The sequence below is a fragment of the Sitodiplosis mosellana genome, unplaced genomic scaffold, assembly GCF_009176505.1.
Source record: "Sitodiplosis mosellana isolate CC-2019 unplaced genomic scaffold, AAFC_SMos_1.0 Smas_scaffold_6226, whole genome shotgun sequence".
In the NCBI taxonomy this organism is placed as follows: domain Eukaryota; kingdom Metazoa; phylum Arthropoda; class Insecta; order Diptera; family Cecidomyiidae; genus Sitodiplosis; species Sitodiplosis mosellana.
The window spans coordinates 1132332-1160107 of record NW_022601467.1 but is presented as its reverse complement, the minus strand read 5'-3'; the positions used below and the strand labels follow the sequence as shown (position 1 = coordinate 1160107).

At 36.0% G+C, this 27776-nt stretch overlaps 2 protein-coding genes across 12 annotated transcripts in view; both read left to right on the top strand.

Moving 5' to 3' along the window:
- The first annotated feature begins 1804 nt into the window (after positions 1 to 1804).
- On the top strand, positions 1805 to 11299 carry LOC129579058 (uncharacterized). 4 transcript variants are annotated; one of them, XM_055468581.1, is made up of 10 exons: positions 1805 to 2267; positions 3676 to 4401; positions 4530 to 4670; positions 4833 to 6837; positions 6927 to 7119; positions 7389 to 8613; positions 8750 to 9487; positions 9585 to 10654; positions 10732 to 10893; positions 10970 to 11299. In XM_055468581.1, the coding sequence occupies exons 2-10, from the start codon at positions 3681 to 3683 to the stop codon at positions 11117 to 11119; spliced, it is 6405 nt and encodes a 2134-aa protein (XP_055324556.1). In that variant the 5' UTR covers positions 1805 to 2267; positions 3676 to 3680; the 3' UTR covers positions 11120 to 11299. The 4 variants fall into 4 exon arrangements, with proteins under 4 accessions (XP_055324556.1, XP_055324553.1, XP_055324557.1 ...); XM_055468578.1 differs by having other exon boundaries at positions 1817 to 2267; positions 4530 to 4658; XM_055468582.1 differs by lacking the exon at positions 1805 to 2267 and adding an exon at positions 3102 to 3360 and having other exon boundaries at positions 4530 to 4658.
- Positions 11300 to 11881: 582 nt separating this feature from the next.
- The window catches only part of LOC129579067 (uncharacterized), a 30005-nt gene continuing 14110 nt past the window's right edge, over positions 11882 to 27776 (top strand). For 3 of the 8 annotated variants that reach the window (XM_055468639.1, XM_055468645.1, XM_055468646.1), the window contains exons 1-3: positions 11895 to 12033; positions 14590 to 14680; positions 14759 to 16280. In XM_055468639.1, the coding sequence (XP_055324614.1) occupies positions 14678 to 14680; positions 14759 to 16280 (1525 nt within the window). In that variant the 5' untranslated portion in view covers positions 11895 to 12033; positions 14590 to 14677. Of the gene's footprint in view, positions 12122 to 14367; positions 14681 to 14758; positions 16281 to 27776 lie in introns of those variants that run through there. The other 5 variants (XM_055468643.1, XM_055468640.1, XM_055468644.1 and 2 more) reach the window with 5 other exon arrangements.

Genomic DNA, 27776 nt, shown 5'->3' with positions numbered 1-27776 from the left:
TTCGACAGATCACATAGCGAAAAACCACGCCAAATCAAAATGAACCCACAGAATGTCGAAGGTTAACAGGCGGAAGGAACGAACCGCATCAAAATGCGGACACTGAACAACCACCGAAAATCTTCAAATTGGACGTCGATTGCTTCGAAGCAGTGTTCAAATATCTGTCAATCAATGATCTACACTCCTTTGGACAAACATGTAAACGAATGCAACGGGCTGCCGGCCATTTTTATGAGCAAGAATTTTGCGAAAATGGTTTGGCGTATATTTCAAGATATGTTGGTTTTCGTGAATATGCTAAGAATTTATTAGTTGATGCCAGAACTGATGAATCAAATCTGACCAACGTTGATTGGCGTATATTCAAATCATTCAAGAGAATCTATTTCGATGAAGTTAACTTAGACCAAATCAAAATGATTCCCGAAGAATTCTTAAATCAAGTCGAATATGTTAACTTGAGCCATTGTAAAGTGAATGGACTATACACAAGCGAGAGAAAATGGCGAGTTCTAGGCGGTAATTTTGATGATAAATGGGTCAACCGGAAATACCCGAAACTGAAGCATTTTACATGGTTTACACAAAACAGCGAATGTCCTGGCAACTTTCGATCGTATTTTTGGCAAAACCTCACGATTCCTTCGTTAACAACAAATTTACGTTGGCTGAACGAAACCGAAATGATGAACGTCAAATTGGACGACTTGCAGATTGCATAGCGATTACTAACTGAGAATGACTGCGAATTTCTAATACATATTATTATCAAGGCTAATCAAACGCCTGTCGAGAAACTGAGCTCATTGAAATCCCTTGTTGGATTTGCTGGATATTACTTTGGGGAAATGGTCTATTTGTCATCACTGGTAAATTTAAAAGTGCTCACATTTAGAGTAAAAAACATGGAAAATTGTGCAAACATTGCAAACAAAACGGCACTTGCACAGAGCATTTCATGTAACGGTAATAAAAACAACTGCAATAAATTTTCACAACTAAAATAAGAAACTTCTCATTCGAATAAATTAAATATTATTAAATAAATAATCAAAACCAATTCTTTCTAATTTGAAAAACGCTCAATAAAAGCAAATAAACCAAATCGAAGTTGTGTAGTTTAGCCCATTTTTATTTGGGTATCATTTCCTGTTATTACGGCTCGTTTGTTATCTAATCATTTAGTGTAATAGTTCTAAGAACTCAAGTGCTGAATTCAGTTGATTTGTCTAATTTTATCCAAAGAAAATGCAACACAATGGCATCACTTCATGGAAACATAAAAGTGGCACCAAAATAGCAATCCATTTTCCTTGGGAAACAGTGAATTCCCTTAAGAACAGCTATGAAATATATTCACATAGTTCTTGAACAAAACACAGAACATTTTCACCATTTCTATGAAAAAATTCAACGTTTATTCAATTTCAATTTTAGCAATATATCAACTACTACTAATCTCACTGATTCATTAGCAATTTTAAGTATCTTAAACTGAAAATCTTTTCATAACAGCACAAGTTAAATTCATAAACCTGAGAATAAATTGAATTTCTGAGTCAGAAATATTGTATTTTAAGGAATAAAGCCAAAAAATAATCATTTGCATAGACTTCAACATTGAGGTGAAACAATTGATTTTGAAATGACGCTGTTTTAAAATCAATGTCATTTTCGATCGGCATTTCTGTGAGTTACGCATTCAAATGTCTTGATGGCAATCCGTATTGGTTTAAACAGCGGTAGAATGTGTGAATGTTTCGTGCACATGTAATGCATATATGCAAATATAGTGGAGCTTACACAAAATGTCAGACGGCCGTCTGATATTGCACGAGCGGGACAGTGTTACCAACGCTAGCGTCGCTTAGACGATGCTATTGTGATGTGCGCACATACGGAAAGAAACTTAAATAGGATGTCGGAATAAGTGTGATGTCATTCAAAATCTGGTATTAGTCGCCCATGAATTGCTTCACACAGTAAAATTGGATTAGCTTGAGAAATAATCACAAAATACCAAGTAGTATTGGTCAAGATAAGAATTGAGTGAATCGAATCATTGGCATTGGCAATAAAGTGATCAGAGATTTTTACGTAAAAATCATAGGACTTCCAAAATTGGTAGAATATGTGTCTTCAGCGCAAATTACACCACGATTGAACACCCTCATTCATTTAGTACCAAGTTGTGTCGCCATTTTATTTCTACGGCATCGGATCGACATTTTGTGACCAGCATATTCTAAACAGATTTCATTTGCGTAAGTACAAAAAAAGCCCAAGAGTTTTTATATTCAATTTGCAATAGTTTGGTATTTTTATGAACGCTTCAAAAGTCAAACATTTATTTTTCAGCATTTTCATTGTTGTTGAGTAAATGCGTTTTAGGGTAAAAATCAACCATTTTAGAATAGGCCTGAAGAAAGAGGCCCTTTAGTTCCATCTATTCACACAGTTTTTTTATGAGTTATTTCACTCGTCCCTTATTCAACTTGCCCTGTTTTTTGGGCGGTATTTACCCTAATAATGGACTTCTAATAGATATTCGACATTTTTCACGGTCTTCAATTTTCTTATTGGTCATTAATTTTGCTTAATATGAAATAGCAAAAGTTTAGAATTTCTCCAAACAATTCATTTCATGCATCAAAATTGAAGAATAACTGGGTCAGGTTTTTTTCAAATTTAGTTCTTGCAACGAAATACGATTTGCAACGTCTACAATTTCGGTTCATTTCTCGAACATTCATTCGACAAATCGATTATGAAACATGATGATCAACGAGCAAATAAATAGAAAATACCTTTTTTCCGACGAAAAATAAACAAGATAACTGAAATTGAAAAAAAAAAAAAATTCGGAAGAAATGACATAATTATCACCACAGAAATTATCTGGAAAATTGTGATTCATGCATTAAAAATTGTTTGTCAAATTTCTCATTTCATTCTTTTCAATGTGTCAAATTACACGATAATATTCCTGCAATATGTTTCGTCCGCATTCGAAAAATTCTCTGTTGTATGGCGAATATGGCGATACAAACAGACAGACATAGAGCATAGCACTGATCAACACTGACAAGTTCTTTGACATTTCCAACTTCCATTGATTTCAATATGGCGCTCCACTTGGTTTTTGCGCGTTGAACTGTCATACACTGAGAGTATTGAATTGTATACATAGTAAAGGCGAAAAAAAAGTTCAAGTGATGTTTTCATTGACCATACATCGTATTCTTTAAGGAAAAGAAAAGTATATTTCGAAAATTTAGCCTAATTTTAATTAAGAAAATAAAATGTGTTTCGTTTTTTGTACGAATAAATGCAATTAATGATATTGACAATGTTGACGTGAGTTCATTGATATTTTATTTTTATTATAAAACAGTTGCTCATTATCAATATATGTGTGTACATGCTTGATTATTAGATGTGAATGAGAAAGACGAATTAAAGTGTGAAATGAAACGCAGCAAAATATACAAAGCCATTTAAAAATGTTTATTTTTTTCGTTCGATTATGCGATTCAAATCAATATTTTATATTTGTTTTGGTTATTTCTATCTCGCTTTCACTTGTGTTATATATACATATATATCGTACGAAGATGGTGTTCCATTTCATTTGAATTTGTGTTTCTTTCTCTTTTTCTGTCTCCATTAAAGGCTGCATGAATATAAACCATTTTGTGAACGCATATAAAAGAGGAACCAAAATGATGCGGATTTCGAATAAACAACGTGCTATAATTAATACGGCTGTGAAACCATTTAAAATTACGTCCAACTACTTGGGACCCGGCTTTCAAAATTTGATAAAATACTATGCGAAATATTTTACGAAGCGCCGATTTGCAATCGTCCATTTTTTGCCGACGTACAAAAAATTGAACAGTCACATTTTGACGGTGCTCTTCAATAAAATCCTCACAAAGGGTGGCTATGCGAAAAAACGTCGACCAGTTACATGGAGATTCTACGGTAATGTTTTATTAACGAAATATGGCCGAAGAAAGCAACGCAGAGAGCAGAAAAAGAAACGGAAAAAGGCTCGTCGTCAAAAGTCTAGTACTCCATCAAAAGATACAAAGCCAAAAACAACTGGGCCGACTGCCGATACTTCGACTGCACCTCACCTAGTCGTCACTGACATCGATACAGACTCGAACGAAAATAGCAATGATGATGTGATCGAAATTATTTCGAAGCCGGCGGAGGCACGTAAAAATGGCACGGAAGCACCGAACAAACCAAACGCCAACGATGTTGAGGCGAACAAAGACAAAATCATTTCAAGCGATGAAATTGTCGATAATATTTGGGATTTGGATATTCAAGAAGTAGCCGCTTTAATTACTGAAGGTGAAACCGATGAAAAACAACCAACTGAAAGTGAGTTAATTCATTGGGGAAAATTTGACGCTTTGCTATCAATAATATGATGTTTATTTTTGAATTTCCATTCTTTCAAAATAATATAAGGTGTTGATCAATTTTTCATTCCAACTCTCTCTCTTCAGGTACAAACCGAGATGCTGAGGAGGAAGATGACTCAAGTGAAATAAGTGCAGCTTTAGAAAGTAGTCGTGATAGTGAACGTGTTAATTGTGTTGATGAAGAATCCCAAGAGCAATCATCAAAGTCTTCAGGTGATACACAATGTATGTTAAATGAATGCGATGGCGCTCTATTTTGGCCCATAGTACAGATTTTATGTTGACTTTAAAACAAAGTATAATTTGCGTGTATATTCTGTTTTATGGGTTTAAACTATAAATAACTAGAAAACAAAATAATGTTCTTAAACTGAATTCATGCCATAGGTGGCGACATCAATGAGAAGATTCGGCAGCAACTAAAACTATTGAAAATGGGCAAAGGTGACAATCCTCTGTTTTCAATGAAAGAGACTCGCCCTGCCACATGCACACGTGGTACAATCTCATCGTTTCGACGCTCTAATTCGAATGTTTCTGATGAGTCTGCCACAAATAGTATGAGTTTGAGACGAAGCACAAACAATGTTAGCGCAAAATCGTCGACTGAATCCTTTGACAGCAGTCCAAAGGAGAGTGACGACGCAGATGCCGCAAAGAAGAGCAATGAAAAAGAAGAATCGAAAAAATCAAAGGCAATCGGTGGCATGATAAATTCATTGTTCAATAAGTTTCAATCAATAAATAGCAATATGTCGACGCGTTCGAAAACTAGAGGGACAAATTCACCAGCCGCAAATACATCAACACCAGCGAAACGAACAAAACGAGATGAGACCAATGACAGTTTGTTGTATGCATCGCTCGATTCGAATCAAGATGATTCAAACCAATCGGCGACTTCCGTATCAATGGAATTTCTTGGGTTTGATATTTTAAATAAAAATGTTGACGTTTCAGCACTTTTACCTACGCCAAAGGTGCCCGCTTCGAATAATCAGGCTGCGTTTGTTAGTGAATTCTTGGATTCGTTTATGAAAGAGAATTTACTCGAGAAAAGCAATGATCAAATAACATTCACACCCAAACGTTCCATTCCCGACGAAGCGCTCATGACAACCGATGCTCAACCACCAAATTTGTCGGTTCCGGCACGACCAAATGATATGCAGCGTCCACGTACCTTGGCCGAAAAGCGAATGATTTTGCAACAACAAAACGATATTGGTATTCTGATAATTGAAAATGAATCAACGGTGTATCATGAGTTAAAGAAACGCGTCCGACAGGGATCTAGCTATGATAATGCTCTGGTGCGAAGTATCCAGGATGCAGAAATACCATTCACACGTGACTGTTGGCGAGCGGCATGTTGGATATCAACTCCTAACAATCGATTTTTCTACCGTACAATAGTGTACGAAGGCGAAGAGATCAAATTAACCGGCAGTCGTGGTGACAATCCAAAGAAAGTGGCGTTTGAATTGAAATTTGATGATAAAAAACTACTTGCCAATCGTTCTTTGAAACACATTTTAAGTGAATGTCCACAGAAATGTCCGCCGATTGGCGGCATTAAAATCAATAATATCGAAGCCGTTATCGGTGATACCAACATACGAAATGACGATCCATCACAAACAAAAGAGAAATTTGGCCTACTGAAAAAATCAAGACTGTGTATGTTTTCGCGAGAATATTTGACACCGGGTCCAAAATCTAAAAAATTGAAATGCAAATCAAATCGAAAATCGTCATTCGATTTGGAATATGGACCATTGGAGCTAGTACCGTTACCGACTGTTCAATTAGAGGTTTGGCCACAAGTTGGCTTACCACTGTCTGATCATATCAAACCCCTTCTCAAAACCATTCCAACTAATTCGAATGTGATCACGCCGGAATGGGCTAAATTCGCTGTGTCTGTGGTACGAGAAGCGCCCAAGCAAACGAAACACCGACGAAAATACAAAAAACCAGAAATTGAACGACCAGAACCGATCATTTTCACAATTCCATATGAAAATAACGAAAAGAAAATATTAATCAGAAAACGGCGTCGATCTTCAATAGTTTTCAATAAAAATGATACGGTGAACGAGCATATCGAATCATTCTATCAGGATGAGGATACAAATCAACTGTCGTTTGCCAAACACGTGGATCTAAATGATGCGATTTCAGTTGAGTGTGCCGAAATTTTAACAAATATGATTGAATCAATCGCAATTGCAGTCAACGACATGAATTTCATCAAACAAGATCCAGACATCGATTATATCGGCAAAGTTATATCAGTCAGTACATTGAAAGAGTCTGCCAAAGCCGCTAGCAAAGCTGAAAAAGACAAACTAAATGCCAAAACTGAAAAAACATCGAAAAATAAATTGATGTAAGCATTTTGTGGTTTGGCTTTTAGTCGCCATTTTCTTTTCACTGAAATGAGTTAACCGCTAATGCTTCTATTTTACTTCATTATAGAAAGGAATTGAAACGATTGAATGTGACCGTTATTGATACGGCCGACGAAATGGCAAAGAGCAAGAAGGCTGACGAAATTTGCCAGAAGCCATTCTGTAAATTTGGATGCATATGTGCTAGTATTGATACTGCGAAATACATTCAAACCCATTGTCAACGGCCCGAATGCATGTTCGAATGTTTTTGTGTTAATGTGAGTCAATTGCTTGAAAATTCAACTTGTCAATTTTATAATTCGTATCAGTCGGCATGTGTTGAACAAATGAATCAGCTGTCACGTATAGTTTTTCTGTAGTGGCAGCACTGCAAAATTTTCTTTGTATAGCACTGAGCGTAAATACAAAAACAATACGGCACAAATGTTTCATTTACTTGATTTATGGACAATTTACCGAGTTCTTTATCAATTATGTTGTCGTATGTTTAATATGATTTTTGTTTTTGCATTGTTTTTTTCTTCAGACGCCATTCAAGCAAGGAAATCCGTTTTACTTGAACAATAGTCTAGATTTACTGCAAGCCCGGGCCAATGCTTGTTTGGCTAAAGAGGAGAAAGAATTCAAGTCGACGATTATTGTGTCAGAGAATGATATGTTCGTGCTGCCAAATTCTTCGACCGCCACCAAACGCAGTTCAAAAAAACCGAAACGATTCACAAATGATGAAACATATCTGGAAGATACTGAAACGGAGATGATTTTCAAATCGAAGCGAAGACGACCCGCAGAAAAGGCCGTGGAAATCCGTTCGACAGCAGATCGTCAACGACACATTTTGTTGAAATCACTTCAGCACGTACGAGTCGAAGTTAAACCACTGCCCGAGCTTGAGGTTCAGCCATTTTGTTTGGTTCATTGTCTGTACAAATGCCATTGCAAAGGCAGAGCACAAAGAGGCCGTGTGTTCAATTTTGCAAACAAAAAGAATGACATAGTTGGACCTGGCGGATGGGATGTTGTCTCGCCGCGAAAGAGACAGTACACATTCGAACGTGATAATAATTCTATCTCCGATGAACCATTAGAAAAGAATCGTAAAACGGTTATCATTCCAGAAATGGAAGATCTAAGTGAATATAGCCAATCATCAGCCCGAACGAACCAATTCAATTGGAAGAAGCGACCGCGCAGAACTGCACAAGAGTTGAAAATGTTACGCAACGAATGCATGTTTGCAGAAGATCAAAAAATTGATTTACTGAACGAACGCATAATGATGTGCCGGAAGTATAATCAAGCTCAAAATATGCTTACGAAATCAATGGAAAACGGTAGATTAGTATCACAGGCCAAATCGAATGCACTTACCAATGGACACATTACAACGCTAGGTAAACCATCGACTGAATCTCTTCAACGACTCAACCATTTCATCACCGACACAATGCACCGATTAACTGCACTACAGCAACGAGGACGACTGTCATTGAATCCTACACCGAATAAATTGTCAATTGTTTCGTGGGATCGAATGCTGCAGGCATTCAAATCACATGAAGTCTTTATTTGGGATGTTAAACTTAAAAATGATATTCGACTGTTGGTACTCACAACCACACACCAGAAACCAAAAAGCGATAATTTCATCTGCACCACCAATATCAACTATGCCGAAGATGTCAATGCTTTACCATTGATCGCCAAATTACTGCGAAATGAGTATCAAACGGATAAAACTAAGTATTTAGGTATGTTTTCTTTTTCTCAATTGCATTTAGCGTTCTCAATCAATATGATTGGCGGAATATTTGAAAAAAAAAAATCCTAAAAGTCAATTGCAATTCGATTTAAATCGAACCACTTTCGATTTTTCCATTGAAATAGGAACGCTTCTGTTGCGCGTTACGAATTTTTGGCGAATTTGTGGCGTACTTCACAGTGATCTAAAATATATGGACGATGAGCTCCGTGTGAAACCAACGCCTGATCAAAATCCACTGCTTGGCCGGAAAATAAATGCACTCTACCAGCTACTGACAACTCGTGAAATCCCAAAAACTCGACCAGCTCTGGGAAATGCAGAACCGAACGCTAGTCCTGAGGCAAATGGTGGAACACTTAGTGCGTCAATACCTTCAATTGAGTGCGATTCACCCCCAAATGCACCGAACATCACACCACAAAACAATAAGAACGATGATGATGAAGTGTACGGAACACCGCAGAAAGATAAAAAACAAACAAAATCATATTTCGAAAATGCTTCCATGAAGCTATCGTTGCCCATACCAGTCGACTCATCGCAGCGATTGCTCATGATTACTCTTGGTGATAATTTTACGCATGTTTGGTTCCCAACATGGCACAAGTTCTTGAGCGCAAAACGGATCCAAAACAGTATTCATCTCTCGAAGAAATTGGAAAAAGCCATCGAAATGTCACAAAAAGACAATCATCCAAAAGTATTTGTATCGAATTCTCATGATAACCACATTTTTATCGGACCATATGGAAAAACAGATCGACAGAATCTAGCGTTGTTCGTGAAACACGAGAATCATATGTGGCTGTCGGAATTGTATTATAAACAAGTGGGCAAACAGTTTTCGAGAAAAACGAAAGGTAATACAAATTGAAGCTGTAAAAATTTGCTCATATACTCAAATATTCACTCAGTACTAAAATCAAGCATTTTATTCATTTTGAAACATGTGTACAGCCTCATGGATCTATCCATCGTCCTCGCACAATGGCGATTCCACGCAATCGAGACAAACAGCAGCCGATTCAAGCCAACTGAAAATCAATCAAGTGTTTTCCAAACACGATCTACCATCTGATCTTATTATTTCGAAACCAAATTCAAATGATGGTGAAGGCGCATCGACCAGCGCTGATCCACCAGTTCGTAGTGGTTTTTTCACAGTAGCTGCAATGACCAATGGATCGAAGACAGGTGCACCAAAAGAGGGTGTTTCCAAATCAAAAGAGTCATCGCCGGTTTTGATGTCGTCGAAAGTGTTCATTCCAACAAAAGTCGTTGAATTGCCTTCAAATCACTTGGCCAAGCTACAAGTGATACCAAACTCAAATCAAAACTCAGATCCATTACCATTGAAAATATCGTCGGTTGCATCGGGCGAAGAAGTGACACTTATGACCAATGGGTTTGATGATGATGATGATGATGATGGCGATAATGACGAAGTTGACGACGACATCGATCAAGATGAAATAAATACTCAACCACAGATTAGTGAAGTTAAATCACTGGCAACTGGTCAAGATGCTGTGCCAAAAGCAGGGGGCAACCCCTCCGAAATCGATCAAATGGGCACAAGAGATTTAACGGGTACAATACTGATTGAAACAAAAACCGAATCCATTGATATCAGTGACGATGAACAACAAATTAATATGCCTGATGGTATGGAGCCGCACATAAATTCGATTGCCAAAGAGCCGTTAGTTATAGGATCAGATTCTCGCCTCAAAGGATACATGTATTGTTCAACGAATATGCAATTGGGTAAGGTGAGCATTGAATGGATGGCGCCCGGTCGTATCAAGCTGCAGTTAGCCGAATCGATAGATGTCGACTGCGATGAAAGTGAACCTTTTCAGAAGAATTTGGCCAGCGTTTCATCGTATATGAACACATATGTTCGAGAACGTTTTTATGGTGTTTATCCGGCCCACTTGCGACTGGAATGGATCTTCATTAAAACCGATGGTGTTGAAACATGCGGCACCAGCCTATGCGATTTCAACAATGTTGAACCATTTTCGGTACGACTAATATTTAACCCATTCAATTGTTGGTTGTAACGAGTTTTCATGCGTGGTTTTTATTTGATTTTGAATAGGTTGTGTTCAAAGATAAAGTCGTGCAAATCAGTTCCGATTATCAAAATGATCCGATGATGCCAGTAAAGGACATATACGTATTAGATATATACCAATTAGCTAGTCAATTATTCCCAGAAGACGCTGTCAAAACGATGAAAATTTCGGAAATCCTTAAAGAGGTAATTTCGAATGAAGCAAAATGAAAACCATATCAGAATTCTAATCATTGGTACAATGTTTGTTTGTAAATTTCAGAGTCGAAAAATCGATGCCGAACTAAACGATCAGCAAATCAAATTGAAAAAACACTTGGCCCACTATAAAAAAATGGTGGAACGTTATTCGAACATTTTTTCAAAACAGTTCGAAAATCAAAATGGCACAGTTCAAGATACAAGTAGTTAGGTACTTAGCAACCATTTTCAACTCGGTGAAAATGAAGTGAATAAGGTATAAAGTTTTTACCAATGACACAGTTATGTCGTTATGAGTGGAAGATTTGTTTCGAAATAATCTCAAAATTGTATATTTTGTCATGTCATGAGTTAATTTTCATTCTGTTTGATATGTCAATACTGACAAAAAGAATAGCAATAAGTGAACAGACAGGCGTAAAGTTTCAATGCTGTCGAATTTTAGTTCTTTTTTTTTATATATATGTATACAGTTTTAAAAATGCCATTATACCAACTTTGCTGGATAAAAAAATGAATAAAAATGTATGAATTTTACATTGAAAAAAAAAAAACGGTAGTTTCATTAACCATTTTGAACATTATTCTGATGTATAGCCGCACACAATGGAGACACTTTTGCATTCGTCTGCAGATGGCGTTCTGCGCATCACTTTGATTCGACAATGAACAAACAAAATTGTGTCAGCTTTTGCGCTAACGCAAACAAAACCAATATATAGACAAAATCAAACGTCCCGACACAGTGCCACACACGCACACGTCCCTATACATATACACGCTGCCACGGTAAAAGCTCTCCAATATTCTATGTACCATTTTTATTGCCAAAATATGCAATTTATGTGGTAAGCCAGACAGCGAACGAGAGAGAGAGAGAAGGACAGAGAGAAGGAGACAGAGTGAGAGAAAAGGAGAGATAGTAAAAAAGGAGCAAAAGATATACAGATACACATCTCTATGTACGAATTTCACTGGAAAAAGTGTGCGCTTTAGAGCCGCTCCCTATATTTTTTTCATTTAACGTGCTCTCGATTCATGTGACGTTTCACGGCATAAAATATTAAAACTTAGGAAAAAACTGACTCATTTTGTCCACCACGAGATTCGATTTTCATTTTTTTTGTAAATTAAAATTAAAATTCAATAGTGATTTAAGCGAAACAAAAAACAATGAACATTTCATTGAGTTTGTATTGAATATTTCGTCGAGGTTTGAAGAGCTAGTTATTGTTTTTAGTACATTTTCTAATTGGGGTCTTGTTGACTTTCCTCGACTCACTCTCTCGCTCTCCCTCCGTTTTGTGTTTGAGGAAGCGTGTGTTTGTGCGTGAAATCGAAAATTCATGAAAGAAAAAGGCAAAGAGAGGAAAAAAAAAAACAATTGAAGAAACAAAGCCAACCGTACTTTATTTCGTCGATATCATGTGAAAATTTTGTGATACATTTGATTTTTAACATAAAAATCGGAAAAGATCAATTCCAAAATTTGATGAAAGGAAAGTTTCAAAGCTTTTCAACTTGAGTGCTTTATACATATATATATATATATATATATATATATACGGACGGTCACAAAATGAAGAAAGAGAAAAAAAGATGCTTACATCAGAGATTCAGTAGCGTTACACTGACTTTATAGTCATTTTATTTTCTCTCTATGAAACATTCGATTTCTACTGAACCAACAGACAATGCAAGTTAATAAAACTTGTAATTTGAAGAATACAGACCAATTTCGACCAGTTTTTACAATGTGTTTGTGTCCAAAACAATGCGATTGATGCAAATTGAACTTGGGCGTTAGTCAACCGAAAGAAAATGAAAAAACCCACTGTTGTACTCTAAAAACCTGTTATGAAACGGAAAAGTAGATAATCTAAGCATCGATTTCTCTCTTGAACAGTCTATGTTCTTGAAGTTTGCTAGTTTTTTTCATTTAAAATATCCTTTTCGTTAATACTTATTTCATTATTTCGAAACAAATATCCATGTACAACTACATGAGAGAAGAGTTAAGTAAATTCAATAAGGATTGTTGACATTCAATGCTATTAGTGTGATATGCTTTTAGTTGAATGAACGCTTTTACAACTAAACTAGGAATTGTACGACAAGACGCTCTGCAGTGTTCAAACACTTATGCCATTTTTGACAATAACATTGAAAAATAAAATTGGTTGATTATTAATGTTGGCTTCATTGACTCTTCCGTCCATGGAATTTATATTTTACTGATCCCCCTTACATTGTGCCCATTTGGACTGTGTACAATCCATCAAGGTGATGAAAAATCCTGAAAATTCCATTTTATTCTCATTTGATAATGTGATTCGTTGGTATTTGTAAGCCAGTTTGTGGACAGACGATTCACAATGCGATCGCTTGATTTCAATTGATTGATATACTGACAAGTGAATTACATACCAACAAAAGTGTGAACAAGTGATGAAGCCAAATGATGCATTGCCGAAACATATAGTTTCATTTCAGTCCCATACTCATCAGATCAAAGGATGTTAGCGAAGCATACATTTGCCATGGTGTCTATTGTAAATGAAAGCCAATGTTTTCTAGTTTGTTCACTAGAAGTGGGCTCCTATTCATTGTGTACAAATTGAAAACTATCAATAGGAGCGTTGTATAGAATTCGTTCGATTTTATTGGTAGTTTGGAGAAAATTGATTTGATCCATTTATTACATAATGTCAATTATGTATACATACAGTGGTTTTCTTTTTGCGCACTCATCACAAGCAATTTGTTGCTGGTTAATGTCACCGCATGCCATTAGCCGCTGATTGAAAGTTATTCATCTTGATTCTTCTTTTTTCGTCACCACCGAACAGTAAACAAATGGTCAACATTCAATACCGTGCGCTCTATTATGGTCGCCGATTTTTACCAATTACACAAATAATAATTGGCGCATTTTGCGTACGTCATTCGTTGTGTTGGCTGGCTGGTGTTGCAATAAATGAAATAAAAAATATTGGGCTATTCAACACATTTGAAAATCAAATGAATGAAGAGAATGTTTTTCAGCCACTTAAATAGGAAATTGAAAAATTGATATGACGAGAATTAGGTAGGCATGGTATGTTGAACGAAAGAGATATGGGAGAGAAAAACAGAATGGCTGTTTTCATTGAAATTGGTTTAATGGGTCAATCATGTACAATGTGTCCTATTATCTAATTTACACAATGGCTGACACCGAATCAGTGAAACAAATCTAATATTCCATACGTAAACACCATCCATCATATCCGATCATTGGTCACTATGATGATCCATTAATTGAGTTGAAAGTCATATGATTGAAGAACCAAAAGAGCGTACAACAAAAACAAGCTTTTAAATTTCCAACTCCTTAAGTCGTTCTCCGATTTATAATGGCAGTGAAATTGAAATTGGCCACGACAGTGTGTGTGTGTGTGTGGAAAAATTTTTAAACAAAATATTCCCGTCGACTGAATGAATGATTCGATAAGAATAGAACTGGTTTAAAAGCGTTAATCTTCATTACATCATAATGATGCGGCAATGTTCTGTCTAGAGACCCACTGCCCAAAGAACGAGAAAAAGAGAATCATTTCCAATTTCCCGCCATTGTCAATCGGAGCAACACTATTTTCTAACGAAAAAATATTAAAAATAAACTAATTTGCTCGTTTGCAGGTATACGTACGAAACGCTTCGCCGAATAGGTTGTAATTTATCTATGCCCAAATCGAATAATTGGCGATAATCAGATGAAGCGAACAGCATGGTAAGTTGTACCAATTCATTTTTAATGCAAAACAAATTCATCATAATTTACTAAGTCTCAATGCATTTGTAATTACAGCGAGGAGCGTGGATGCAACCCGAATTAAGAAAAAATCAGAGCAAATTTAGTGTTGTAATAAGCATTGACATAAACAACGTAGACTGGACACAGAAACACGTATTATACCATTTAAACGCAGTGTATCTCAAGGAATATGGGTGCCTAACCGGAACAATTAAGCCGAAACGATCAAGCAAATCGTGGTTGTTGCTTTTAAACCGCATCGATTTAAACGCATTTAAAGCATCAAAAATACTACGATCAACTGGTCCAAAGCACACGTTAGCTGTCTCCATACAACAGTCACAGCTCAAGCACTGCCAATCGAATAGCCGCATTTCCGTATCATGCCGTTGTTCATCCGATATTCATACAACATGTGCAATCGTATTGGACGGTGGTGGTTTCGGCAATATTGATGTGAATGTTATCGCTGTTGTTATTGTAAACGCAATGCATTCGAGCAATTCACCCGTATTGACCGATATCGATTATTATGATTACGAAAAATTTCAATATGCTCAATCTTCGAGACACTTCATGAATGTTGTAAACGAACATTGTCGAAACGTTGAAGGGCGCAAGTGGTTTCAAATTTGGCTACTGTATTACTACAACAAAACAAAGACTAGACTTTTTTTCAAATCATCGGATTGTTTGTACCGAATTGTTGCTGGCACCGCCACCGTCGCCGCCGCTACTGAAATAACGGAATCGTCCGACATTCAGAATGTGTTGGTGTCATCACCTTCGCTGTCTTCATTATCAATTCAAGCAATTTGTAACGTGTTGAAAATGAAACTCAATATTGCCTGTGTAACTGCAGCCAATGACAACGACGACATTGATATGTTACTTTTATATGATTCAATGTCTCATTTAAATAGCAGCTGCATCATGAGGTGCAACAAAGAGATTTTGCGCAACAAATGCGCTCCGTTCAATAATAATAATAATCAAATTAAGCAATGTGCACGCAGTGGCCAAATAAATGTAGATGCAACACTCTTGCATTTCGTACAGTCTCAATTGATGAATCAAGCTCAAACTGGAAGTGCACCATACACTGAAACTAAAACGAAAACGACATTTGCTCAACATATGAATAGACAATTATTACCACTGCCACCACCAACAACACCAAGCTCAATTTCACAAATACCAATAACAACAACAACAACAACAACAACCGAATCGTCTATGTCGCCGCTGTCTCTAAGTTCATGCGATTCTGTAGCTACGCGATACTCATCGAATCAACCCGTTATAAATCAAACAAAAACTAATAATAATTATAATAATATTAACAAGGACAAACACAACAACAAAACAAATAACAATAAGAACGATACGCGAGATGGCGATTTGGGAAAGAGCGCCGGACGATCCAACATACGCGAACGTCTTACGCGAAAACGCTTCCAGTCGGAAACTGGTTTCGCACCTCTAACTTCGCTATCCATCGATTTAAGAAAGATGTTTATCACTTTTCTGCTTCCATTAATACTACTCTGCAAAATGCTACCGATGTCCTGTGCCGGTGAGTACACAATTAGTTTTCGTATTATTATTTTTTGATGTTGCTATCAGCTGTTTTAATTTGAATGCTCTTTAGCTAAATGGAGTTACTGAAATCAGTTCATCAACAAAAGAGAAAGGAAGGATTTTTAATATACATTGTACATTGATGGCATAGTTTAGAATAGAGTTTTGTGTCTTAGTATTAAGCCATTAATTTAAATTTTCTGTGGTTTTTTTTTGCTATATCAATGACTCTAACTATAAACGATTGACAATCGTTTAAATTCTCATATCAAATTCCGAAAAGTGATTTTTTCCTTCTTCATTTCCCATTCCAATTCTAAAAATGTCAAAAAAGGGGAAGGGAAAAAAAATTCAAGCTTGCGCCAAAGTAATTTATATGTTGATAATATGCAGTTTTTTTATGCATTGGCAATACCTCCATTTTTTTCATTCGCAAGACTTGACATGATAGTGAAACAAAGATAAGCTCAAGAAATTGTATTGATTCTGTGCTGCCTTCCGTGGAAAAAAAAATATTGAGGTCAATATCAGAAAGAAATTGATGTGCATGCAGTAGAAATTCGTTAAAGTAGGACTACTCCTAGGCTCTGGTGCATATATGCACTATTTGAATCAGAATATTCACTTGACTATGTATATAGTGAGGAGGGAAAAAATACGGGTTTAATACTAATGCAATGGGAAATACATGTCACAACGTTAGAGATTGTATTACAACGTGTAAAGTGATTTTAACGTTTGTAAGCTGTGTGAAGCGTTTGCGCCATCAGAAACGTAAATCGAAATTAATGTATATACATTGATGAAACTCATTTCATACTTTCGCTCACTGCTCATTTTACTCGTGTTCAATTCTCCTGTCGATTTGGTCGCTAGCTTTTGGCTCAAGCATTCTCTGTTTTTGTCATCTGGAAAATCTGTAATTTTTGCTCGACTTTGGTGGTTTCCAAGCTATAGCTCAATTCGCTTATGAGAGAGTAAAAAATTTACAGTGTGCTCAATGTATGTATACAAATTCTGTAAAATATGTTAAAGAGAGAGCATAAGTCATTAATCTGTACGACACCATTTATGTACACACTAAAATTTTTGACATAAATTTAGTAGCACGAACACGCACTCTCTTCAGCACCTATCTCGACATCGTTGACAACCACGACGATGACGACGGGATTCGGTGAATGCTGTAGCTTGTAAGTATACGTGCGTAAAAGAGACCATTAATCCACTTCTTTCCTTCCGTTTCTTTCAGTTCTTGCGTTCCACCGTCTCTTTTTCTTGTTTATATGCTAACGATATATAAATTTCATCGTTGATTTTTCAGTCTTTTTTTCTTGTACATTTGTTGGGTTGAATGTGTATGTATGTGTGTGTGATACGTATGTATTCGTGCCCAAAAAATGTGCAAATGTGTATGGATGCGTGCGTCTGTGTCCTCTACAGGGCGATCAGCTTTCTCTTCCTATCCGAATACGTAAATCTGATTAGAAAATCTGAAGGACTCTCTTCCCAGAAATATTCACATTTTGCCATCGAGTGACATTCACGTTTGGCTTTATCGCTTGCAGTCACTTGACGAACACGCAAAAGCTTTCGATGTTTCTCACCCTGTCCACACATCCAATACGAAATGGTAGCTGTGTTATTGCGTACAACAGTGTAGACACATTGCTGTGTGCTCACTTGTGTCTGTGTATGGAGAGCACCCTTTTACCAGCCATCCATGTATTTGTGCTGCTTTTTTAGTCGCGCTATCACATTTTCGCATTTTCAAACCTTGACTCAACATTTTCCATCTCCGACTGTGCGAGATGTATACACACATTAGGGCTATGAAGAACTTTTTTCCTGCTCGGGACTCACTCGCTCCCTTACACGGATTTTCTCGGGAAAAAAACACAATGGCATACTAGAGAATTTCAGTCGATTATCATCGGCCGTGCTGAAAACACATTGTTTGCTTGAAAATCTGGCTGGAAATTTTTCGTTCGAATCAATTTGAATAAATAGCCATTTTGTATACAACATAATTGAAATTACTCGTCAGTTCATCGCTCAGTTAATTTCATTTTCGTTGCGTTTCGCGTCGATTTTATCAATTTACGAAAGTCATAGCTGTTTAAAATAACAATACAAAATAAATGAAATTTCTAGTGTTCATAATGAAATAAATATTGCGAATCGGTAAATCTATCAACGGTCAATTGTTTAAAATAATCCACACATTGAGTCCTGTAACGTTCAGTCAGAGCGTGCGAGTGAGTGACCAAACAGAAAAAAAAAACAACAACAACAACAACAACCATTGCCCGGATAATAAATTATTCAAAAACTTTCATAGTTTGGACATTGATTCGATTGTTATGTGCAATACAGAATCGAAATCAAACTGTGCTAAAGACGAGTGAAACAATTAACATCATCGGAAAAAATATTAAAATTTTCGGCATCTCATCGATTTGGCATAGTGCGAAAATTATCCCAAGAGTTTTATTAAATTATTGTGGAAAATGCAAAATTGAGTCGAGCTCTGCTATTGACAGCTCGCCATCGGCAGGCGGATATCATCACAAATTGCGCTACACAAATAAACATATGTAGTTTCCGTTTATTATTTGTTCTCAGCTACCGTTGAATTGTATTCGATATTTTGATAATGTTCACCATCCCACCAGCCCTGGAAAGCCTACATAGAAAGAAGTAAAAAAAAAGAAGATATGTTTTCAATACAAGCACCTGTCAATTTGCTTTCAGGTCAAAGCTATGTATTTGCTGTATGCAGCATATCTGAAGTCAATTGAAATAACAAAAAAATGTCCCCATTTAACACAACGCACTGCATTTATAAAATATATCTACTCAAATTTTACCTTGGTCGCATCAAGTGAGACACTCTCAAAGCCACACAGACACACATCAAATTATTAATGTATAACATGAACATCATCCCTAAAAGGAGCATAACCTGTGACTCTCTTGAAAACTTCAATAGACGACCTTAAATATTGTAAAAACTATGACCACGAATTGGCCACTTTGTTAACAAGACAAGTGACGCATAGATAGAGGAAGAGAGAGAGAGAGAGAGAGAGAGAGAGAGAGAGAGAGAAATAGAGTTAGAGAGATAAAACGATTTGTTGGTGCAAGTATGTACCAAGTGTGTCATTTCTCTAATATATCACAGCCCGTTATGAAAGGCAACTGACAAATAACATTTACTCATGTGTATTGGTTGTTCAAATCCCATCTGGATATTTCTATTACAATAAACATGTGAAAATATCAAACAAAACAACACCGAGGTTACATCTCCAGAGTTCGTCCAAGATTTCAACACATTTCATTTAAATAGATTCACTTTTCACAACCAGATGATTCATCAATCAAAAACATAGTACCGAATGCTTCTTCTAATCTTTCATAGAAAATCATTCATTTCCATTCATCATCTATAACAATATGTGACATCCCTCTCGACGTGTGATGATGCAAAGATGTAAAGAGCAAAAATCAATGGTTTCCATTCGAAATAATCAATTGGATAATGATGATTGAAATTATTTTCCACCCATAACTTTTAGTAAAATATGTCATATTCGATTTTGGGCTGTAGCAAAAGCATTCATCTCGAAAATTATAATGACTATGTGAAACCGAGCCCATATTCAGAGCGAGGAAAATACCACGTAACATACGTTTTTTTTTTGTTCATCCAGGTTTTGTTCGGCTCATGAACAAAAAGCAGAAAATTCGAAACCATTGGAAAGAGGCAAAAATACACTATATTTTAGTCATGTATTAAATAGCGCTTTCAGTTGGATGCTCTCGAAACATCTGACTCATTTAGTTTTCCCGGAATTTAATTAAATGGGGCATATTTTGAAAATTTCACTCTCTCTCTCTCTCTCGAAAAATTGCTCCATTTCTTTTTGCACTCATTCTCTCCATAGACCATAGACAATATGCAATCATAAATTGCAATGTTAACGTAATCAAATACATTGCTTTTGACGTTTTTGGTTTCGAATGTCTATCGGATCGATTAAGCGGATTGTATGTAAACGTTGTCGTTTAAGGTTTGAACGTCAAAACAAAAGTAAAATAAAGAACAGGAGTGCACGACTTTTATCAGTTCCTCTTTGAAAACTGACGACTTAATGTCTCATCGCTCTGTCAACGCATGATATTGCTTATAATCGTGCTTTCTGCTTTTTTTCTGCGTTGAGTTCGACATGCCACGACGACGTTTGTCGCTACTTTTTCACTAGAGTCTCCCTCTCCCTTCCGACGTATTTCGTCTCCGTTTCTATACAAAACCGACTCTCTTTTCCATCTCAACAAAAGACGTACAGAACGTTCATGTATATTAAATAAGAATTGCGATAAACATGTGATTTAGTTGGCAAATTTGCCAAGGCTTAAGCCCATTTGCCACAAAATCCAAAAGTTGTGAAAGAGATGAAGCTCCATTATCCGTGTCACGTAGGTTAATAAGACATCAAAATGAGATAATGATGCGAGAAAAATGCGCACATATTTTGAGTGTAGTGTAATTTGAATATGATAAATACGCCAATAGAAACACTAGCGGGCGCGCGTTTGTAACAACAGTAACCGTGATGCTGATACGGCTACTGTTTTAGCTTATTGAGCTTCAGTCGGGCTCAGACGTCGTGGCAAGCAATACAAAGGCAGTAAGATGGCACAAGTGCACACGTGTGCGAGAGATATATATACAATAGGCATTTTTCACTTGGCTTTGTATCATTTCTTCCACCTCTTTTATTCGCTCTTTCTCTCTCTCTCTCTCTTTCCATATCACATATCGAGCTCAAAAAAGGCACATTTCCTCTGAAAATTGCAGTATTTAGGTATTTTTTTGTTGTTTTCATGACATTGATGTTTCTATAAATAGGTGAATAGCGGCAGCAGTAGCATGGACTGGTGGTCGTAGTACAAAATACTTTTTAGAACGTAACCTTTTTCCTTTCGCCTCTTCCAATTTTTTTATATCTTCGTCTAGTTGAAACGGCTCCTCCTTTTCTTGTATTAGTGATCTGATGGGTGAAGCTTCTTCTCGTGATGCTGATGAATTTCAATGTGTTTAAAACGGTTATTCAGAAGAATAAGAAAAAAAAAACAAATTCTGCTGTTTCTTCTCGCCTTCATTGTATCTTAGTCTTAACTACTGCAACTCTTGTTGCTGTTGTTGATATGTAGCTGCTTCGGCTTTGTTTTGCAGATTGTTCTCCTCCTGATGTTCACTGCGCTATACAGAACAAACATCTGTCACGGACGCTAGACAAATTTTTTTTATTATAGTATTGCAATGCATGAGATGATAAGAGCAATTCTAACTCAACTTCAATTTGCTGTTTGAGTGCTTGTCAGAAAAATGGACAGAGAAAGAAGATTCATTTATTTTGGATTGACATTGCACAAAGAAATTGAACGATCGTGAACTAATTCTCACTTACATTTCATTGCCACAGAGTTATGCTTTTCTTTTCCATTTTTTTCCCCTTTTTTTCGTTCACTCTTTTTTTCCATAGTGAAGTGTTATTTATACAGGGCTAAAATCCACCATTCTTTCTTTCTCTTGTGGTTTTTTTTTTCATTCTGTATGTGTAAGTGTTATGATGGTTCATATTTCGAGCAACCGGATTGAAGGATTGCATGAAATTATTGAAACAATGCAGCAACGACAAATCGGGCCATTTTTTAAATGTTTAACATTGATGTTATGAAAACATTGATATTGCACCTTTTGAAACACACAAATAAAACCGTCTGAATGTCACGCGTCGTTTGCTGAAGGTGAAGTAGAAATTATTAGGCGAACTGAAGTTCAACACATTTTTTCCTCTCTTTCTTGTTTGAAATTGAAAACGTACAAGGGAAAATCTGTTTTAATACAATTTATTACCATAACACACAGTTTTTGTCTCTTTTTTTTTTCTTTTTGAAAGAAAAAGCGGGGAATTCAATTTCAAGTGTTACCAAAATAATGTAACTTTGACTTTCAAAATTTTGACCGACAACATTCAAGCTTATGTACACTTTATTTAAATTTCTATTTGCGTTAGTAATCTAGATTGAGTTGATTCAATCACGAGAACCATATTTCATGCTCATGTTGAAAACGGTAAAATATTCGAGCGCTTCTGCAAGAGTTGCATTTATAGCCATGTAATGTTTGTACAAACACTACCATTCCCTCTGTCGCTGCCTATCTTGTTCGGTAAAGATTTCAACGGTAGATTTACTCATCGATTGGAGCATGAAATGTAAAACGAACAAGTACATTGTTTGACTTTGTGTTGAATGCAGAAAAATTTGCATATCGCCGGGTGTGTGTGCAACAGGCATGCAGCCAAATGATTACAAATAAAACGGCATTCGTAGCGGAATACCGAATCGTAAAAATCTATCGATTTATCCATAAAAGTTATCCGTTTTTAATTGTAACTTTGAATTCAAAACTCACTTTCTTTCCCATACAAATATGGATACACAGGGAAAACGTGGTCATGGAATTGAACGGAAAAGAACACAAAAAATAGTTGGAAAACGTCACAAAGCAATTTTAACGGCAATTCTTCTAACTTTTTTTTTGCACTCTCTGGCATACAATCAGAATACGCTTTAGGCGCATCACTCGTCAAATGTTGTTTAAGTTGTGCCATTTTGTTACGCCACGATTTGATTGCTAAATAAATGATTGCATTTGGGTGTGGAGTAAATGTTCAAAGTGGAGGAAAAAACAAGTGGTGTACTTGAATTGGGTTAGACTGACATTGTTGCCACTTGCATTTGTCTTTTATCATTACTCTTTATCTTGCCCAAGAAATCTTGCCGTGTATTCTTTGGAGTTTCGTCTCATTCCATCCATGTTTCTGCTTGCGGGATATCCATTTGCTTGCACTTTTCTGCATGATATAACTTTCAGTGGCGCGAAGGACTTTGCAAACTTTCATACAATGGTCCTTATTAATGTGCATTGTGTTGCTCAGGTAAATGAATACAAAATAAATACAACTTTTTTCTCGCTACAACTCTCTCGCATCGCGTCGCATTCTCTTTCTCATTTTTGTCGTTGTGGCGGCGGCAATCTCTGGTTTTGTGTTCATCTCGCCATTGTTATTAGAAAGCGAAGCAATCTGCTTGATGCGCCACAATACCATTTATCACCGAAATGTTGCAGATAATGGACGAAATAGACAATTGCATAGTTCGCTTTCATACACAATGAATATATCTAACGGTTAAACTAAAAAATTAGAAGTTTTGACAGCACAACGCATTTGCTCTTAAATCTCAACAACAGAAAAAGTTTAAATTGGCAGTGTGGTTTCAGTGAGATTTGCCAAGAGTAAGGGGCGGATGGAAAATTGAAATAGAAAAGAGATAGAAAAGGAAGAATGAAAAGGGCAATCTGATATAATATACATTTGTAGAAAATGTTCAACGACAGGGAAATTAAGCAAAGTGCGAACCATGCAACAATAATCAAATTTAAACGTGATGCATTATTGAATAAGCACGATGCAACCTCATCATGGTTTCCTCAATGTGATTGCAATTAAGTATCGAAATTACACAAATGATCTTAGTTTCTGTTCGTTTCAATTATGCAATTTTTAATTGGACTGAGTCGTTGTGACACATACGACTACTTTTAGATAAAAAAATAAATAAATAAAAAGAGCAAACAGTATTGCCAACTCTATATGATCAGAGTAAAGCCAAATACAATTTATTTAAGAAATTGAGCTTCAATTCTTTTTTTCAAATTCATGTGTCAAACAGTCAACAAATCTGCTTGTCATGCCACAAAGTACTAGACGCCTGGTGTTACAAAATGGCAAGTAATTCTGGAAAATAAATGGAAGCTCTATTTTTATGAATTGCAGAAATCAGATTTTAAATGACGTACGTATGATTCTTTTGACATAACATATTCTGCTCCTTTTTTGGCACCTTCACACCAAGAATGAAGTGTCGCGGTGATGAAAAATGCTAACAGATTTCGGTGCAGTATATTTGGGTATATAGTGACTTTTTGCCTTGTATGTAATATACAAATGTCTGTTCTGTTTGTTTTGCACCTTGTCATCATAATGGAATTCATCACAATGACATGTGATCGAAATATCTGAAATGATGCATTAAATGAAATATAACCACATGCGGAATGCTTTAAATCTATTTTCAGAATCAAAGTATGAAAAGAAAAAAAGTAAATCACACAAACACACACACACACATAATATATACGGCAAATAGGTGCCATAATGCTAGTGCAAATAAATATTGTGTACATTTCATATGATGGAATGGCTACGTTTTGCTACAAACAGATAACAATACCCCGGCATAGATGATGTAAACTAGGTTAGGCGAATGGAGTTTTCAATATAGTACCCTATATAAAGTAATTTCAATCATATGTTCAATATTTAAATTGAATTGTTACCGAAAAGTGTTCATTTTCACATTTCTGGATAAATTTTCTTCGCATGAAAATCCTTATTTATGAACTTTCACTGATTCTGGCGCAAAACGTGTATACATGTCAAAATTGTTTCAGCTCTGAAATAATTTATAATTAATTTATCAACTGTTCAAAGAACTGGTGGGCAGACGCCCTCCTTATTTGCTAGTCCAATACCACCGCCATTTTCCATTGTGATGCGAAACATTGGCAAATACATAAAGTGTCCTTTATACTGGCCATTATGCCACTCATAGCTAAACGAACGGATATCTTTCCCTCTCCCCGTTGCCTACCAACCATTGTTATAAATGCCACTTTATCCAAATGAGAAACATATGTAGCCGAGTCAGGAAGCATCAAGGTAAAATATGAAAGTCATGAAAGTTCGTTAATAAACGTTAAGCGATAATAGTATTTATAGGCAATGTGTGTGTGTGTGTGCGTGTGTGTGTGTGTGTGTGTGTGTGTGAGAGAGAGAGAGAGATTTTGTGTGCGCACAAATGTTGTAAAGTGAATTGACGCGCTCTTGAAGATTCCAAATGAGCATATCCACCATTTGAATCATTCAAAATACAGCACTTACGAGAACAATCATTGTTTATTGCAAGTGGAAAACCCGAAGCCCACCAAAGAAAATACCGTAAAGAAGTAACAAAAAAAATCACAACGAACAATTATGTTTGGAACGAGGAATAACCGAGAAAAAAATGTCGATCAATAATATCCATTTTCAAGTTTTCGTTTAGGTTGGCGCATTTTTTTCGGCTATTCATTCTATGGCACGAGTTTTTTTTCCTCTCCACGCTAAATGTTGTTAAGCTAAAAATTCGCTGCTCTCACACTTTGCAAACACTCCTCGCATTTTTTTTTTCTTTCATTCTTCTCGGGCATGTGTACTTTACAGCGTAGACATACTTCGACGTGGCGAAGAAAAATAATATAGAAAAAATCACGCATAAAAAGCACCACCCCCGTGAATGAATTAGTTTCCTTAAATATTCACATAATTATTACATTCATCATATCTGTTATCCGTTGCTTTGACACGCAAGCATTTACCGTTCCGAGTCGTGAAAGCAGCTTTCTAGCCAAATTTTGGTTCTGTTTTGTTTCGGTTCATTCCACATATCTTAAATATCTAATGCATACCATTCGCATGTCGAAATGCCATTCCTGATGGTATGGCATACAGGCGTGTGAACGCACGCATACGATTACAAGCAGTCGGTTAATAGAAAATAAAAAGGAATAAGACGCATCGCGACGGAATTCACATAAAATATATTAGGCATTAGTTAACGGTTTCCAAACGGAAAAAATGATTTTTTTCTTCTTCTTCTGTTGATACAATTTAACCATACTATCGTTACCAATACAAGTGATAACAAAAGTTTAACTTAATCTTTGTTATTCTTTCTCTCCCCTTTGCCCGTTTCGATTTGATCAATCAATAAAATAAAAAGCTTTTGTTTCTTCGTTTTTGGTCTGATTGTCATCGATTACGATTACGATTATCGATCGCGACAGCACATTTTCTTTCAAGTTATTTCGTTCTACACCGCACAGTAACAACAAACAAAAAAAGTAATAGAAAAAAAAACGAATTCGTTATGCTTGCGAACGACCAATGAGAGAGAAAAAACAGAAAGAGAACTGACCGATTGTGATCTAAAAATATATTCGACAAGTCGAAACAGGTAAACGTGAATTCGGATGACGTATTTATGCTCACACTGAGAATACACACAATAAAGTTTACCCATTGTGACCAAGATTATAAAACCACTGAGTTCGCCAATTCAAATAAATCTATTATTTTAACCATTTCGACTCTGCATCCAATGACTTCACTTTTGACTTTTTCGTACACACATCAAGCTATGAGTATAGCAAATGACAGAAAGAAGAAGAAAAAACGAAACGATACAGTCATAATATGAAACAAACTGCTTCAGATAACGAATATATTCAGTTAGGTCATTTCGAAATTCATAAGCTCATGGGCTCATGACACAAAGTTTTTGGTGCCGAAGGCTCGGCCAATTGTACACTAACAGCGCAAAATCACGAGCTTTGTACACACCAAACAAAAAAAAAACAATGTGTGTCGTTGGGTTAAAAATAGACATCCAAAAAAAATTTCCAAACGGATTCACGAAACGTTTGTGTTTAGTTACTGCTTAGTTTTTTCCATACCTTATAAGGTATACCTAGTTTTGAACTGGCTTCGGCTCTATAGCATATTTGAAATATCGCGACTTCAGTATCAAAGCTTTCGGCTATATGGTACATAGGTGGAAGAAAGGAATTTCATTGCATTATCCCTATTGAATATAAAATGAAATGAAATTTGTTATCGAACACGGCGCAAAAAAAGATTCGTCATAATGTTTTATGTTATATAACTTTTGATTCCCCCGTATACTTATTTATATATATTGAATGAGATGGCAAGAGATGAAATCGTTTTCTCTTTTTCCATATCATTGACAACCTAAATATTGATGGAACTATATAAGTGTTCTGAATAACATGATTTGATAGATTGAACGCAAATTTCACAGCACACACACATACATTGAAATAAATGCATAGTTTTCTTTGAAATTTCAGCCATTGAAATCACTCTGAGTAAAATCTGACAGGATAGTTTCATTATCTTAACAGTTTTAATAGCATCGAAATGAAACATGCAAACACACAGTTAATCAACATTTGATTAAACTGAATCGACCGGAGAAAAAAGTATGAAAAAAATGGAGGTTTCAATTATTCCATAGTTTAACGTTATATACATATATATATACAGTCACTCACAAAATTGTCTGTACACCTCACGATTTTCATACAAATTGGCATTTTTCGTGTCTCAAAAAAATATGCTTCGCGAAATCGAACCTCGAAGATTTTTGGTATACTGTAGGTGGAAGGCCTGAAGACCAAAATAGTGAAATTTCAGAATAAAAAATCCACAGGAATTAAAATGGGAGATGA